Here is a 19,169-nt window from a genome sequence, read left to right as displayed (position 1 = left end):
GAGCCACGTGATGTGGCACAAAAAAAAAAAAAAAGAACTAGGGCTAATTTTTTAAATAAAAAATTGCTATGCTTATTATTACTAGTATTTTAATAATATTTGTGACATCTTAAATGACCTTAGAGTTTCTGAATCTGCAATTTCTGTTGAAGAGCTTTCTTATTTGAAGAGCTTTTCTTATTATTATGATTTTCATATTCCTTCAACAATTTATATAGTTTGCTCCAAATCGTTAGTGTGTAAAATACATGCTGATACTCAGAAATATTTGGGAAACATTACCATGACTGGCTCTATAAAATTTACTTCCAAGTTTCTGTACTAGCCCTTGAGGCTTCGTCTGGGACGGGTGAGAAACTGCCTTTGATCGGCCCTTAAATCCTCTTAAATCCTTTAAGAGAGCAAGAAGAGAACCCAAGCCTGGGCCAGGTTTTAGGAATCTGAGCCTGAGCCCATCAGACCTCCCAGGTCACTCGAGCAGAGGTCACTGAAGATCATTACTGACTAGATTTTAACAGATATCTCTTCTTCATACTTCCTAGACATTTGTAATTCTCTACGATTAGGTTATGTCTCCCATTGATTATCTAGAGAACCCCCAAATTCAATACGCCTATTGCCAAAAAATGACAGATCACTCTAGTAATTCACTCCCTATTTACAACTTGGTACAAAGCTCATAAAAGAATGGAAAGATTAATAAGACATAGATTCTGCTGCCAAGGAGTTTACTATACAATGGTTTACAGAAGCACAATGTGAAATATAAGTGTCATAAATTTCAGACAGAACTACTACCATCTCAGTTCAAAAGAGGGTGAAAGTATTGCCAATCGCAAGACTCAGGGAAAATGTTTTGGAAGAGGTGGTATTTAACTTGGTGGGGATTCAAAATGTGCATAATGCATAGACATAGAGATAGTGATGAGACCAGGCGAAGGGGGAGGGCGAATGAGGGACTGGACAGTATTAGAACACTTGAAGAAAAAGAAAGAGCATGACTAATCCAGAATACCAAGAGAAGTTTCTGTTTCCTTAAAAGCTTAAAAAAAAAAAGTGCAAAAACTGATAAAGTGGTAGAAGACTTTTTGAAGTGAAAATAATACAGTCCACATTAATATAATTCAGAACTACTGGAGTATACACAAACTAACCAGCAAACACTACCCCCAAAATGAAGTGATATTAGATAATCTGTTCAGCCTCTTTGTCACCTGCAACAAATTAGGCTTTCAATATGCAAAACATCTTCCTTCCAGAAAAACAAATGATCATGATTCCATTTAATTGTAATTTAATGAGGCATAATTTACTTTTTAAAGTGATATACACCAGGTGTGTATTGAAAAAACTGGCCCAGCCAAACCCCAGTGCTATTCTTTGGAAAAAGCCTCAAACTAGCCGGAGACTATTTTCATTTCTGTAAATTATATTTCTGTTCATATATTTATTCTAACATAAACTTTTGAAGTTAACCTCCGAAATACTCATATATCATATAACATACATAGCATATCATAGTTTGAGAGTGTTAGGTTCCAACCCAAACAAAGATAGATATTAGAATGTCATATAAATCCCAAAGAAAGTTTATATGTACTACTGATTGCAATGCCAAAGGGAAAAATATATGCTTGCCACTTCTACAGAATCATTTGGACTAGTTATTTTAGAGAAAATTAGCCCTATTCCTTTATAATGTATTTTAATTATTAATTGTTGGATGTATTGATAAAGTATATAAGCTTTCCTTTTCAGAAATCAAGTTACATCTCTTTAAGGGTATATGGGTTGAAACACATTTACTTTGTAGTAGTGAGTCTGAAAATACATTTTAGTTCATCATTTGCTTAAAACAAATGATGTCCTAACCAATCAAGTTTCAAAGGCACATATACCCCCATTTTACAGATTAAAATTACAGAGGGTCTGAGGTGGAAGCGGCCTTGGCACCCATATGGGCTAACCCCACATCCTGCCACTGAGCATGACCTATTACATAGTTCCCTCTGAAGGTACTCTTCACGTTTCACCACTCCTTTTGCATGCTTATTGGTTAGCCTTAACTTTATACAATTCTGAAATGTCTGGTTCCAGCTGACATGAGAGCCAAAAAATGGTATCCTCTTATGAAAACCAGGTGATTCCAAATTCTTAGCCTAATTGTACAAAGTGAACTCTTCAGTTTCAGTGGTTAATAATGCACAGTTAGTTGAAGCTGTGAACTCAGCTCTTGGCTGAAGAGAGTATTGACATCCTACCACCTGAAAGCTGACCTAACGGAATCAGTTCTCTCCTAACCTCCAGTCTCATTTCCTTCTAGACGTTCCTGAGAGGCATGTTCTCCTCTGCTCACAAATATAAACAGGTTTCCCTGGGTCCCATATTCATAATCTACAACCCCACTACAAAGCTGACTGCTGAAATTCATTTGTGTTATGCTAAAAAATACTCACCTCCCCCATCACCCCCTAGAGTACCGCTTAGCCATGAAGCCAGAGTACTTAGTCTGATTTGAATAAAAGGTATACAGGGCACAACAATGACAATTTGATTTTTATTATTAAAAATGATGTGTTAAATCCTCAAAGAAAATGTTGTTATTGCATTAGTTTAATAAAAACCTCTCTTTTACTATAATATTTCTTTATTAGAAAAGACAGCCTATGCATATAGCACTTTTGTACCATGGGGGTAGATAGAATTGAGCATCTAAAGGGAATTAATGTACTCTGCAAATATAAATGCATATACAAAAGTAACATTTGCAGACAAATGTTGTTGCTGTAGAGATGTATTCTGTAATGCACTAAAAGACTATGTATATATCTGTATATGTATATACACTGCAGTTGGCAATACTTTCTCCCTCCTTTGAAGGGAGATGGCACTAGTTCTATTTCACATTTATGACACTTATCATCTTTACATTGTGTAACTATAAAACCTCTTTCTCCCATCATATAGTAAACTCCTTGGGAGGAGAATCTGTACATTTTGTGCTTAGTGGTTAGTTGGGGATATACAGGAATACAGGGCCCTAAGAAAGCATCAAATGCATATTTCTCATTTTTCTGGAAGTGGGAGTCCCATCTTTGCTAAACAGTCAGCAGCAGGCCCTGATGGACCACATATTAAAAGCCTAACTCACAATAACTCAAGATCTTCCCATACAACCTATTGACAACGATAAGATAATAAATACTGAAATTTTGTGCCATGCAAACTCCACTTTAGAACAAATATTCCATGCACCCCAAACCTACAATTTACTAAATGAAAAACACTTCCCTCACAGACAGGTTTCTTTCTAGTATATATAATAAAACTTCGCTTGTGCCATCTGACACATCAGAATACTGTAAGCATGCAAAGCAAAGTTAGTAGGTGCAACAGAACATTCTTGAAACCAAAGCAGTCTGTGCTTTCTTAACTGCAATCCCCTTGTCCAAGCCACACTTCAGCATGTACCATGGAGGAACTTAGCCAAACCCAGATTCCTGGCAACTTTACTACTTTTTACCTACCTAATCTATACAACGATAGATGCAATTAAATAAACAGTCCTATGTCATTTTCTTCCTTCCCTTCTTATCTCTAGGAAGTCTTACGTACTGGAATGGGGGATGGTGCACAATCTAAGTCAAAATTTTCTAAACACATTAGCACCAAAAAGCAAAAGCAAATACAGAACTGAACAGGTTCCTTTTGGAAACATTTACCAGTGGTGTTCTCAGCTCTGGGCACATACATGGTTTCTACTAACACCTCAAGTACCTGGCACCATGACTATTGAATTCACAAAGTGCTGGGCCCTGGTTATTCCTAGTTTCCATGAGTAGTCTGTGAAACAACTGTTGGCAAACTTCCAAAAAATTTACTAGCTTTGGCTACTTTGTCAAAACATTGGCAAAAATAGTACTTTCAAAAACAAAACAAAACAAAAACATACATTTATTGCATATTTATATCTCAAATGTATCAAATGCATTCAGATATAAGAAGAAAAGCAGTCTATTAACATATGAGTTGACTCCGTCCTGAAATAATTATAAAACATTATTTTTTCTTGCTGAACATTTTCTGCCTTAGCTTCAGTCACCTCCAGGGTCAAAAGCACCTGTTCTTACACAGTACATGCAACATATTACAGTACTTATCATACCACAATGGGATTACTGGTTTAAAAGTCTGTTTATTCCTCGTACCTCCTTGAAGGAGGGACTGTGTCTTTCTGCTCTATGATAACAGAAATGATTGAGAAACAAGGGGATATGAGTATGAGTTCTGAAGTTAGAATTGCCGGGCTCAAAACTGGGCTTCAACTGGACAAGGATTAATTAATCTCCCTATGGCACAGTTTCCTCACCTGTAAAATTGAGATAATAATTGCACTTCCCTCAGAGGATTCCCTAGAGAGCTTATAACTGTACCCTATATGTGTTAAATGTTCAATAACCGTTAGCCCTCATTATAACCCTAGCATAGTCTCTGAATGCTTAATAAATATTTGTTAAATGAACGGATAAATAAAGACAGAACTAACATCAAAGTACATTTCTTATTTTAAATTTGCAACTTCAAATATTCAAGGCCCTCCACTTATATTTTGCTAGATGTCTTCCCATACAGAACACAGAAAATATTAAAAAAAAAATTTTAGGAAGTATAATAATTAAAATTATTTGGGATAGAGGAGAATGTAAAACAAGATTTAATAAATTATCTAAAGCAAAATGACCATATGGACATTCAGGACAGCACTAAACTAAGACATTCATTTATACTTCAAGGAAGTAAAACCACTTTCCTTCCTTAAGTAACTTTTAAAATCAGCCTTAATCTGCATCATTGTTGAAGCATGGGTCACAATTATTAGTGGATGATAAAATTAATTTAGCATATCATAACTAGTTTTTTATAACAAAATGCAATTAAATAGATTAGAAATTACCACAGTGCTTCATACACGTATTGTTTCATGAAGGCTTTTTTTTTCTTTCATGAATAAATATACAGACAGATAAAGATACAGTTGGAAATGAGATAGAACTCAAAACAGACATACATACATATGTGAACAAATGTGTGAGTGTGTGTATGTGTACTAGCTCATGATGTAAAAATTACTTCTTACTGGGTGTTGCAGTCAGAGATATTTGAAAGTAAATACTGTTGTCTACAGGAATAACTTTAGGCACAAAACTTGCAGATAGAATTTAAACAACCTTGTAATTTCCAATGACTTCAAAGTGATTCAGTTATATTTTTCTCACAGAATTTTTGGCCTTTAAACTTAATTCACTTTATTTGAACAAACATGCACTTAACCCCAGGCCAAATGGTCATCATTTCAATCAATGGCCAAAAAAGGAACCATTTATGTATTTTCTAGTTACTTTGAATAAGCAAAGGTGAAAAGCATATAAATAATGGAATCTAAAGCTAGTGTTTCCTTATATTTCTTCTATAAAAATTCTACTTTAATTATAAACATCACCCAGGACTTGGAGAAACTAGTTAAATAATAAAACTAGGCTTTCCCACTAAAAGTGCAGGTCTCTACTGAGACACACTCACTAGAAGTGAAATACCTTACTTAGGACAGAGACCCCCTCATCTGTGTGAAATGAGTCAATCACTCCTTGTTAGAGAATAGTGACAAAAACTTATAAAACCATCATCAAAAGGCAGTCTTTTTGAGTAAAGTAGAAAAACCTGAATTTTCTATAATAGTTCAGCAACTAATTTTTAAGGACTTTGCACACTGATCAGGGATGAAAGGAATAGATAGAAGAGTGTGCTGTCATATTTCTTTCCTCTGATTCTTCGGTACAAGTTTTGTGAAGGACGGGGAAAAAGGAGTCTTCATATTTTCTTTTACATAAAATGCTCTATTTCAATTAGATTTAGGAATGGGAATAGGGGTGGCATACGTCTGACAGCTACTGAATCAACATTCTCTTTACCCAAAGCACAAACAGAACCAGCATCTCCCCCACGCTTTTTGGCTGAAATTGCCTAAAAAGTGCTAATTAATGATAGTCTTTATATGTAAGGAGGACTAAATTGAGACCACTATCTAGAGGGCCATCCTTAAGTCACTGAATAACTCTGAGACACTGCTATCCTAGGAGATATTAATATTATTACAATCTTTAAATCTATGAATTCAAGCCAGTGATTCTGAAATGAAAGAGTACCTATTTTATGAAGCTTGCAGGGCCATCTTTTCCTACTTTATTAATTTAATGCTGAAATCAAAAGAGGGTATGTTATTTGCTTCAAAACCCAATAACATGTTCATGCCTGATCTGCAGCATTTCATATTTACAGCCCATCTTTCAGCTGGAGGACTTCCTTTTTCTCACAGGTTTCCTTGTCATTTTATAACCAGCTTACTGGACCATGGAGTCAGGACCCCTGGATTTACATTGTATTCTATTCCTGTATGACTTGCTGAGTGCCTATATCTCTACTGGATATTGAGAAGTAATGACTTGAGACCAGAGGTCAGCTGAGAAAGAATTCTAAATATCTTGGAGGTCAAGTTTTCTACAAATATAAACCGTACATGTAATTAAATCATGCCTACCTTTGGCTAACAATATGTATAAATCAAACACAAAGTTAGAAGAGAAGATCCCCCCAACCCCAAAAAAACTAACTGGTAACACACTAAAAGCTCAGACTTCCAAATATTTTGGTTGCTAAAATTTTCATTTTGTTGCTACACATCTCTTCCTAACTGTGCCACTTCGAAATATGTTTAGTAAGTCCTTAGACATTTTTAACCTTAATAATACGGGTGGGCAAATACTATAAACACAGTGCCAATAAAGCATAAAAGCAAAGTCCATGTCATTTCACACAAAGACATTTACATTTCTAGTTGTTGACCTTACTGCCAATTTTCCTGATACATAATTCAATTTAATTTTCCAATCTGTTGAAAACATTCTCTGGTTGCTGAGTGACTTCATGAGCTGTATTTATGACCCTGGCCTTAAGTTTTTTCAAATGATGTGGCTTTGATAGGTAAACAGCAGATTTTTTACAAAGTCTCATAAAAAATAAAAAGTAGGCAAATAAGGACAGGTCAACCAAATGAGTTCCCAAAGGATTTAAAAAATCCTCTTCTCTATCAGGTAAAACCAAGATGAACAGCTTTCTCAAAAAAGGTCTTTGACAAAAGGTTGTAAATTGTGTAGCTTTGTGACTTTTTCATCAAACTAAAGAAGGAGCAAGACACCAAATTAGAGGCCTTTCTGTTGCAGAAGAATAACACATTTTGCAAAACACACAAGAGCTTCTACTGAAAACATGTTTCTAAGAATTGGCTCAGGAAAGCTACCTGAGACACAAAATGAACCCGAACTTTCTGAGTTATGGCATAATCTGCTAGAGGAAAAAGAAAAATAACTACACTGTGTAAATAACCAATGTGGCAAAAGTCTCGTTTTCAAACAATACAAACCTCTTAATGCCAATTCTTTGTGTATGGATATTCCCTGAACCTCACCTTCAAGGTAAGGGGATAGTGGTGCAGACAGGGGCAGAGAATCACACCTCATTTCCCTTTGCTGGCATTCTAATGCTCCCATTCACACGTGGCAGGGCATTCGTTCCGATGGATTTAGCCTAGTTTCGATCAAAGCTTCCTCTACTTCATTTAACAGATTTGCTCAGATGGAAGGTCTCAGAGGAGAAATAATGTTAGTAAATGGGGGATTTCTGAACATATGAATATGTAGGTCATTGGATTTTTAAATAAATTAGAGAATAGTTTATCTATTAAGGAAGATTTACTGTACATATTTCATGAAACCATTCTTATTATAGGTCAGTGGACATCCCCTAACCATTCCTGGGCAATATTAAGCCTTGTAAAATAGTCACAAACCTTTTCATATAGTCATAAGCCCCTGATTGATTTTTTTTAAGTCCATAAAGTGACAGGGGCAAAAGAATCCTTTAGGTTAGGATTCATAATTAAACTGTGAAAATGCAAAGATGTAAACACAGTAAATAGCCAAGCAACTTATTTCATGTCCATAGGACTGACAAGTGAAAGTGTGCCAACACTGAAATAAATTTGGGATAGAAGCAAGGAAAAATGAATATGCAAAAAAATAAAACCTGACAGAGCACTGGTCTTATTACTTCTTGAAATTATCAGCCTAACAGACCCATTTGCATCATTGACAGAGCACTGGCGATGCGGCAGGGCTGAGAAGCAAAGTTACTCTGAAACACACATAAATCACATAATTCATCTTTGAGACTCAGTAAGGATGGCTTTAAGTCAAGTTTGAAAGATCTCATAGGGCCACATATTCAATGTCTGTTTCTGTCTTATTCCTTCTCTCTCTCTCCCCCATCCCTCTAACCAACCCCCACCCCACATTCAATATCCACAAGTAAATCTGGCTAATATCAATATCAGCCCACTGAATTCAGGGGACTCAGTTTAAAATAACAATAATGATAATATTTTCAAGAGAAAGTAGTACAGTAAAAAATTCTATACAATTCTATATTATTTCCTTAACAACATCTTGCTCATGATTTATGAACAATACTGATAATATTTTCAAAACAAAGTAGTACAATAAAAACCTCTATACTATTCCCATAATAACATCTTGCCTTAGATTTGTGAAGGTAGTAGGTATAAAACTGAAGATAAGTTTTATTCAAACTACTATCCCATGGCATAACCAAATGCCAATTAGACTAGCAATGACCTTGATCTATAATCTGGGATAAAAAGCACATCCTGAGATAAAGATTCCTGTGCAAGTGATTTATTCAGGAAGTGCTTCTGAGGGAAACTGGTGAAGGAGTGGGAGAAGCAGGTCAGAAAAGGGAGGAGATCCAAACAAAGTCCCAGCCTCAGCCCGATCCTGCAGAGAGCTCTGGAGGAGAAGTCACACTTCAGTGCTGTCCCTGCTATGGAGGCAAGGAGCTGGGTTTTCACCCTCCTGCACCTATCAGACATTGGTTAAGCATTTCCAGCTCTCTGAAGAACCTAGGGGCAGGAGAGGAATAAAGACACAGACGTAGAGAAAGGCCTTGAGGACACGGGAAGGGGAAAGGGTAAGCTGGGACGAAGTGAGAGAGTGGCATGGACTTATATATACTACCAAATGTAAAATAGATAGCTAGTGGGAAGCAGCCACATAGCACAGGGAGATCAGCTCGGTGCTTTGTGACCACCTAGAGTGATGGGATAGGGAGGGTGGGAGGGAGACGCAAGAGGGAGGAGATATGGCGACATATGTATGTGTATAGCTGATTCACTCTGTTATACAGCAGAAACTAACACAACATTGTAAAGAAATTATACTCCAATAAAGATGTTAAATATATATATATATATATGGAAATTGAAAGAAAAAAAAATAATACAGGATACAAGAATATCTGAGACTCATGAAACAACCTGATAAAATTGATTAAATCCAGTTTATTCTGAAAAAAAAAAAAAAGACACATGCAACCCAATGTTCATTGCAGCACTATTTACAATAGTCAGGTCATGGAAGCAACCTAAATGCCCATGGACAGACAAATGGATAATGAAGATGTGGTACAGCAATCAGAGAAGAAAAAGAAATAAAAGGAATCCAAATCTGAAAAGAAGAAGTAAAGCTGTCACTGTTTGCAGATGACATGATACTATACATAGAGAATCCTAAAGATGCTACCAGAAAACTACTAGAGCTAATCAATAAATTTGGTAAAGTAGCAGGATACAAAATTAATGCACAGAAATCTCTTGCATTCCTATACACTAATGATGAAAAATCTGAAAGTGAAATTAAGAAAGCACTCCCATTTACCATTGCAACAAAAAGAATAAAATATCTAGGAATAAACCTACCTAAGGAGACAAAAGACCTGTATGCAGAAAATTATAAGACACTGATGAAAGAAATTAAAGATGATACAAATAGATGGAGAGATATACCATGTTCTTGGATTGGAAGAATCAACATTGTGAAAATGACTCTACTACCCAAAGCAATCTACAGATTCAATGCAATCCCTATCAAACTACCACAGGCATTTTTCACAGAACTAGAACAAAAAATTTCACAATTTGTATGGAGACACAAAAGACCCCGAATAGCCAAAGCAATCTTGAGAACGAAAAATGGAGCTGGAGGAATCAGGCTCCCAGACTTCAGACTATACTACAAAAATACAGTAATCAAGACAGGATGGTACTGGCACAAAAACAGAAATATAGATCAATGGAACAGGATAGAAAGCCCAGAGATAAACCCACGCACCTATGGTCACCTTATCTTTGATTAGGGAGGCAAGAATATACAGTGGAGAAAAGACAGCCTCTTCAATAAGTGGTGCTGGGAAAAGTGGACAGCTACATGTAAAAGAATGAAATTAGAACACTCCCTAACACCATACACAAATATAAACTCAAAATGGATTAAAGACCTAAATGTAAGACCAGACCCCATCAAACTCTTAGAGGAAAACATAGGCAGAACACTCTGCCTATGTTTTAATAGACATAAATCACATCAAGATCCTTTTTGACCCACCTCCTAGAGAAATGGAAATAAAAACAAAAATACACAAATGGGACCTAATGAATCTTAAAGCTTTTGCACAGCAAAGGAAACCATAAACAAGACGAAAAGACAACCCTCAGAATGGGAGAAAATATTTGCAAATGAAGCAACTGACAAAGAATTAATCTCCAAAATTTACAAGCAGCTCATGCAGCTCAATATCAAAAAAACAAACAACCCAATCCAAAAATGGGCAGCAGACCTAAATAGACATTTCTCCAAAGAAGATATACAGATTGCCAACAAACACATGAAAGGATGCTCAACATCATTAATCATTAGAGAAATGCAAATCAAAACTACAGTGCGGTATCATCTCACACCGGTCAGAATGGCCATCATCAAAAAATCTACAAACAATAAATGCTGGAGAGGGTGTGGAGAAAAGGGAACCCTCCTGCACTGTTGGTGGGAATGTAAATTGATACAGCCACTATGGAGAACAGTATGGAGGTTCCTTAAAAAACTAAAACTAGAACTACCATACGACCCAGCAATCCCACTACTGGGCATATACCCAGAGAAAACCATAATTCAAAAAGAGTCATGTACCACAATGTTCACTGCAGCTCTATTTACAATAGCCAGGACATGGAAGCAACCTAAGTGTCCATCAACAGATGAATGGATAAAGAAGATGTGGCACATATATACAATGGAATATTAGTCAGCCATAAAAAGGAACAAAATGGGGTCATTTGTAGAGTCTCTAGGATGGACCTAGAGACTGTCATACAGAGTGAAGTAGTCAGAAAGAGAAAAACAAGTATTGTATATTAACATATATATGCGGAATCTAGAAAAATGGTACAAATTATCCGGTTTGCAAGGCAGAAATAGAGACGCAGATGTAGAGAACAAACGTATGGACACCGAGGGGGGAAAGTAGTGAGGGGGGGGGGATGAATTGGGAGATTGGGATTGACATGTATACACTAATATGTATAAAATAGATAACTAATAAGAACCTGCTGTATAAAAAATTAAATTAAATTAAATTTTAAAAAAAGAAAAAAAAAGAAGTAAATCATGGGGTGGGACAGTGGGGGGTGGTGCTGGGGGAGGCGTGAAGCATGGAAAAAAGGGCAGGCTTGTTATCTGCCTCAGCCTCCTCTGGTGTATCACATTACTTTGCGACCACAGGTAACAGAAATGCTTAGAAATGTGTCATAGGATTGCCTGAATATTAATGATCAGGTCAGAAAACATCACGTTTATCTTACTCTTCTCATAGGGTCCCATTTGCCATAAAAGTCTTTAGAGACATGAAAAGTAGGGCTAACCTTTTCTTTCAAAAGTCTAGCAAAGAAGTAAGCGATGGTGCTCCGAGTATATTTTATATAAGGTCATAAGGACAAAAATAGGCTTCTACTATGCTGATGGCTCAGATAGGATGTGATGCTCTGCTACTTCCTGCATCTAGAATTACATTAGTCTCATGTCCAAGCTGAAGATTCGACATCTTGGATCATTACACGATCTCAAACGTGCTGTTTCCCTTGCCCAGAACATGTGACTTAATTTATGTTCTTAGTTTGGACAGTATTAAGAAACCAATAGAGAAATGTAAAAAATAATAATAAATAATAAAATCAGATTGGCAAAAGGTTGTCTATCTCTGACTCTGGCAGAAGTCATGACCTTGCCATGAAGTATGGGTAGGGGATCATTTTATCAAACAAATATATTTTATGTTTTTAAAAGACACACTGATTAAAATTAAAATGTATTAAAAAGCAAGTTCTTGGAAATATAGCTCCATTCCCTTAATTATGTTACTTTACAACACCAAATGATATAGTGGCAATGGATCAGACACATGAAGTAATTAATCCTTTTTCTTTGAAGAACTGTTATTTTCAAATGCTATCTATTATGAATTTGAGCTTTTCATCTGGAAGTCTTAAACATGAAAAACTAGACTATTTTTTTTTTACAATTCTAGATTCATTTATGAATGTTGTGCATGTGATTTTTGTTCTACACACACGCACACACACACACACACACACACAGAGGAACTAATTGCTAGATTTGTTCTTAGCCTAATCATCAAGAACAAATCCAGGAGCACAAACTATAGGGTGACAAATCAAATTGCTTTTTATTGAATTTGATAATAAATGAGTAATAGTTATCACGAACTATTTCTGAAAAATATTCAGTAAGCTGAGGATATGCTACATATCAGTAAAACAACTGAGTACAAGACTAACATTGGCCTTAGGTGTCCATCTAAAATCTGATTTTGTTTGCTTTAAGAAAAAAATGTTGAGATTCTTTTCTATTCAAAGATTAACAAGTTGTTTATGTTATTATCCATAAAGTTAATTATTTGTTTATTATAGCTGACAAATCATTTTACCACTCATGTGATTAAAAAAAAAAAGCCTACCATTTGGAAAATCTACAGTTGGTTTCATGGGGCATAGTACACCATATTTTCCATTTAACAATGCTGCTGGTGAAACCTAGCTGTCCAACCTTGCTGTTAGTGACTACAGTATATACAGCAGAAACAATCTGTCTGTTGACCTCCAGCTTAAGTTCAAACTATGTCATTCTGTCAATACCATCTACCTTGATTAGGTTGGGCTTTATACACAACAGGTTATGATCCCAGAGGGATGAAAAGCTTTCCCAAATTAAAAGCAGAAATTTAAAAGGAAATACTCATACATTCCTATGCAGTTTCTATTTGATATCCTCAAGGCTTGCCCATGAACTCAAGCTCATGTTGATTGAATGTGAATGTTTCTTTCTGGGTGTAGCCATCTTACAAATTTAATGGCAGGAGGAAAATAATAAAATGTGTTCCATGCTTCAATTAGACCTTTTATAACTTGGCACTTGAAAGATGGCAATGCCAAAGAAAAATCATTAATCCCAAAAAATAGACAAAAGGAGTTGTGCAGGAGAAGACAGACCTCCAGGAGTCTAGGGCCTTGGCAGAGCATTTCCTCACACCAACACGGCCCGCCTTTTGTCTAGCCTCATCGTGAGTCTTCTTCTCTCATGCTTCATGCTATTTGGATTAAATGTATACTGTATTTGATTCTAAAATCCAAAGCAATACGACCATGCTCTCAATTTTATCCTTATCCAAAGGAGCGGTATAAATAACCAGCAATAAAATGTTGGCTAGCCTTGAAATGCCTATTCGTGAACATGAATGATAGATGAAAGAATGCACACGCGCACACACACACACACACACACACACACACACACACACACACACAAACACAGAGAACTGCAAGATACAGACTAAAAGGCACATCCTTCTACTTTGTGTTTTATAATAGTATGCAACAGACTTGCCCAAAAGGATCAGAGTTCTTCATAACCCCAGTTCAGATAACTGTAGACACACAAATGCAGCCCCAGTACTTTGAGTCACAAGAGAATAGCGGTGGAGTGATGTTTGGAACATGTGCAGCCCTCTGTGAACCTCCAAACTCATTTTCAAATGATGTATTGACTCTGTCAATAATAGAATGTATAAGTTAGCTAGGAGTCATGGAGCAAGAGATTTCACCCCTCTTGGTCTCCTGCCACACCTAAGCTGTCAGCACCAAACCTCAAACAATCCCACTGCGTTTCTTCCCTGCTCCTACTCCTGCAGTTCCAGCGTGGCTGAAGACTGTTACCAAACCACAGTGGTTGGTTCCATCACTAGTTCATGCTGTTTGACTTCAGCTGAGGCCCCAAACTACCTCACAAATTCTTCTATCTCAAATTGACTCCCTCTCACATTCAAACTGTCAACCCATTTCTGGTCTCCCTTTCAACACCAAATTTTGGAAAGAGTAATTTGCAGCCACTGCTTCTGTATCCTCAAGAGTTAATCACTCCTGAACTCCTAAATTCTCTCTCCTGCCTTCACCACTCTAATGAAATTATACTCTGAAGTTTGCCAAAGATCTCTCCCAACCAATCGCCAAATCTCATGGCACGGTTTCAAGCTTCCCCTTCCCAGACTTCTTAGTTTTCCAGACACGGACCAGTCTCCTTCTGGAAACTCTTTACCCAGGTCCTCTCTACTTTTATCAGCATCTCCCTTTTCTTCCACCTCCACCTGCCCCCACCTCTCTGGGCATTTCTCTGTCTCTTTTTCTGGTGTTAGTAGTGCTGGTGGCCTCTCCCCTCCATCCCCCGTCTCTTTAAATCCCAGGCTCTGTGAATAAACTTCTAATCTCTTTCTCTAACCCTGACAACTCTTCTTAGCACTAAACTGTTATTTTCAATGACTGCTGCACATCTTCACTTAAGAAGTCTGCTAGCACTTCAAAGTCAAAATAGCCCAATCCAAAATAATCACTTTAACCTTACTGGAACCATCTCTTTCAACACCCTCCTTGATTCTCTAAATAATTTCACTTTATTCTCAGTCACCAGGCTCAAACCTTGGTGTTATCTCCACTCCAGGCAGTTGCACTGTCAACTTTACTCTCACAATGCTTTTTGACTGTACCGTCTACTCCATCGCCGTCAGTCTTGTTCAAAACTTCTACACGTTTCAGCTGTACACTTAAGGTGGCTTCCTAAATGATATTCCTAACCCTCTTGCTATCATTAAGGGGAAGAAAGTCTTCCTAAGATCCAATTCTGATCACTGGATCATAGCATATTCCTACGTAAAACCTTCAGGGTTTCCAGTGCTTATTAAATAGAGTTCAAAGTTCTTAGCACGGCCTCAAGACCTTTTCAGATCTGTTCCCTCCACCTTTAGTTTTATTATCTAGCGTTGCTATCAACTACCAACTAATCCCGCCTTTTTCTGAATCAACACTTCTTGTGAATTTTTTTAGCCTAAAATACCCTTCTTCTCCATGTTTTCCTGTTAAATTTTATTTATCCTTCAAGGTCTAACTGCCCAGCAACCTCATACTCAAATCAGTTGTTCACGTATGTGCTCACCCACGATCTTTTTCATCTTTGCATCTACACAGAGCTTGGCTTCCTGCCTTGCATTTAGTAGGGTGGCTAACTTAAACCCACCGTCCTCTTAAAGACTTACCATACTCACTCTACTGGCAGCTAATGACTCCTCATGAACACCCCCTGCAATCACTGCTCACATTATCCTGCACTATTCACCTTACTTCATATTTTACTCTAATTATCTGCGTATATTTTTTTTTTCATTACCAGGTTGTTAGCTCCTTAAGATTATGCACTTTTACTTTTTCGTTACTCATACAGTTGGTCCTCTGTATCTGCGGATGTGAAATCCACAGATATGAAGGACCAACTGTACTGCACCATTTTATATAAGGGACTTGAGCACCTGTGGAGTTTGGTGTTCATGGGGGGTTCCTGGAACCAATCCCTTGCAGATATCAGAGGGACAACAGTATAAGAGCTAGATTACTAGTTCGCAAAGTGTGACCCAGACCAGCAGTATCAGCATCACCTGGGACCTTGTTAGACATGCAAACTTCTGGGTCCCACCCTAGACCTGGTGAATCAGAAACTCTGGGAAGAGGCCCAGCAATCTGTGTTTTAACTGCCTTAAAACAGTGTGATTCTGATGCACACTCACGTTTAGCACTGGTGGGAAAGAACTTCTTAATTATAAGCAGCCCTCAATAAAATAAGACATAAATAAATAAACTGTTTACCGTCTTATCATTTAATATTACTTTGGCACATAATTCCCTCAAAACATTAAAAATCTGAGTAATTTACCCATTTTTACTTTATCAATATCTTAAATCTAACTTGTACATTTTGAAGGGTTTATTAAAAAATTATAGAAATGATGACATATAGTGATATTCTCTTTATAAAGTTCAAAGACAAGGTAAATAATAGATTGTTTGGGCATGAATAGTTCTAGAACTAGTTTTTTTAAAAAACAAGGAATGATAACCACAAAATTCAAGATCAGGGTTACGTCCGGGGAAAAGCAAATGAAAAAAAGGGAGGAGAGGAGGAGCACATAAAGAGACCGAAGTCATTGGTAACATTTCAGGTCCTGAGCTGGGTGGTGGGTTCACAGACATCCATTACATTACTGAAACTGATTAATTAATTACGGCCAAGTATGGATCAATGGTGATAGTATTTCATGAACCGAGGATTATTAATTACTCTAATTCTACATGCTCTGAGATCCATAAAAAAAGTTTTAAAGAGATAAGAAAGAACTAATACTTGCCACAATCTGTCCTTAGTATTATTCTGAATCACCAATTGTGATGTTCATTGCTAACGGTACCTGTGTGCGATTGAATGCCACTCTTGCAAAGACAGCTTGGGACACACTGGCCCTCTTCAGCTCATCTCTGACTTGCTGGTAGATATCTGGAGATACTTCCACAGAAGAGTTGGTTGGCTCTGGCTTAACTGCTCTGGGAATGGGTGGATGGTTCAGGAACTGCTGGTTGATGGCTTGAGGGTGCTGGTGAGCCAGGAGCCGGCTAACGGCAATCTGTTGGTTTATCAGATGGGCCATGGCGATTTGTTGCCTGACAAGTTGTGGACTGAGCTGGGGAGAAAGAAGACCAGGGCTCATGATGGGCTGTAACGCGGGCACTTGGTTTCGGATTGGAGTACTGTGGTGGATTTGGCTATGAGAAGACTGTTCGTTGGCTTTCCCCAGGGATGCCAGCTGGTTCATATTTGGTAAATGCATTGGACGCTGGCCCAGAACACAATAGTCTGAAAGGTTTTCTCGTTCCACTCTTTCCACTGTTAAAAGATAAAAATGATACTGCATCATTATCAACATTGGCATAATTTGTTTCTGATACATGTAGTATTAAATTATATTTTTGGTATATTAATGACGTAGACTTTTTTCATACAAAGCTGGAAGCCCCGGAGTAAAAGTGAGTTATCCTTTCCTGGAAAATGTTACAATAATAGATTTTTCCATAGGTTATGATATGAAAGTAAAAATATTTGCCACTTCAATCTTCTTTAACTCCTAAAACTAGGCATTTTATTAAATAGCCAAGCCAGAAACCACTAACCATTACAAATTCTAAATCCTCTGATATTCCCAAGCCGTATCATCTCCCTCTGTGATAAAAACACCAGCTGTTTTCATCTTCTGTAGTTTGTGGTTAATGGTGTAGTTCATGGTTATCAGGAAATGACAAGGACAACGTCTCCTGTCAAAGTAACTGCTACCTCCTAATAAAAATCTCACATAAATACTATTATCCAGCTATGGAAACATTTATACAAAATGTCTGTCACATAGTATATCCTTTCATCTCCTCACTTGCTATCTTTTTTATAGGAATATTTCTTTAAGAAATGGATATTTTAATGATGGTGATATGCACTAGGATAAGAAAAAAGTCTCACAAAATTAATAACATCGCCTTCATTTGCCATTAAATAAAATTCTCCCTTTCTCCAGGTTATCTATCTTTTATGTTTTGTTGAACTTTAGTAAAGATTTAAGGAATAACCTTGAAAGGGAGAAAAAAAGAAAGTATCATGTATGTTCATACATGAGGCAGATTCTTTTCTTCCCTCAGGAATATTCCTCAGGAAAGAGTCACATCAGAGTCAAATCCTTACCTAAAACTCTGTATTACATTATTATGTAAAGCAAAGGTTTGTTTGGGGAAAACACATTAGGCTGAAACAACCTCTATCCTTACTAGCTTTAAATGCTTATAGATGTAATCTAACAAAATCTGGTTTTTAAAGCAAAAATTCCTCACAGATTTAGTAAATTTTTCCTACAATTGAAAGTGTTTGATATGATAATGCAAAAGCTTATTAATATAACATTAAAGAACATTGGAGTGGTTACATGCTGGAGAGCAGAAAAGTATTCACCTATAAGACAAATTTTTAAAATAACTGCCTCCCTTATACACAAATAGTGCTTGTAAATTGGTATATGGTTTACAGTGACAGAATCATATTTGATCAAAAAAGTACTGAGTCTCAAAAAATTTAGGAAATTATGTGTGCTGGAAAACTAGTTGAGATGACTCAAAGTGATGACAAAGTCACTAGAACCAAATCACATGCAAAAAATTTGAATAAAATCAACCAATGAACTATAAAGGCAAGGAAAGTGATATTTCTAAATTAATATTTTATGTAATATGTGATTTTCAAATACATATGTGGAAGTAAATTAATACATTAACAACATGTAAATAGATATCTGATCATTTTATCTATATTTCTAAAGGTTTTATATATTTAAAACTTCTCATTGGGAAAATAGATAAACATCCACATCTTGGGAGCACCTTATATTCAGACATATACAGTATTTCTTCCTGCTTTCTAAAAAAACTGAGTGATTGCTTAACTTTCCTATGAACCCCTAAATAAGTCAAAAGTTTACCTCAAACTTCTTTAAGAGTTCAATTTCCAACCTAATCCTTTCAATGTAATTCATATAGTTTGTAGTCACCTTTCTTTCATAAGGTTCAAGGTGAACAAATTATTTTAATCTTATTCTCTAAAGGCAAACATTTTTCAGTCATTGTATTAATTAAACCTTAAGGTATACAGTCTGGAAAACCAAACCAAGCAAATGGTCAAGAGCCTTTAAACAAGGTAATCTAACACAGTTTTCATAGAACA

General features: G+C 36.5%; 1 protein-coding gene across 2 annotated transcripts in view; it reads right to left on the bottom strand.

The window, feature by feature from the left end:
* Positions 1–19,169, bottom strand: part of SATB2 (SATB homeobox 2) — a 194,017-nt gene that overhangs the window by 67,737 nt on the left and 107,111 nt on the right. For both annotated transcript variants that reach the window (XM_082397358.1, XM_082397359.1), the window contains exon 7: positions 16,825–17,297. In XM_082397358.1, the coding sequence (XP_082253484.1) occupies positions 16,825–17,297 (473 nt within the window). The remainder of the gene's footprint in view (positions 1–16,824; positions 17,298–19,169) is intronic.

Source organism: Balaenoptera borealis, assembly GCF_965194805.1.
Source record: "Balaenoptera borealis genome assembly, chromosome: 6".
NCBI lineage: Eukaryota > Metazoa > Chordata > Mammalia > Artiodactyla > Balaenopteridae > Balaenoptera > Balaenoptera borealis.
This window is presented reverse-complemented; position numbering and strand designations above follow the sequence as displayed.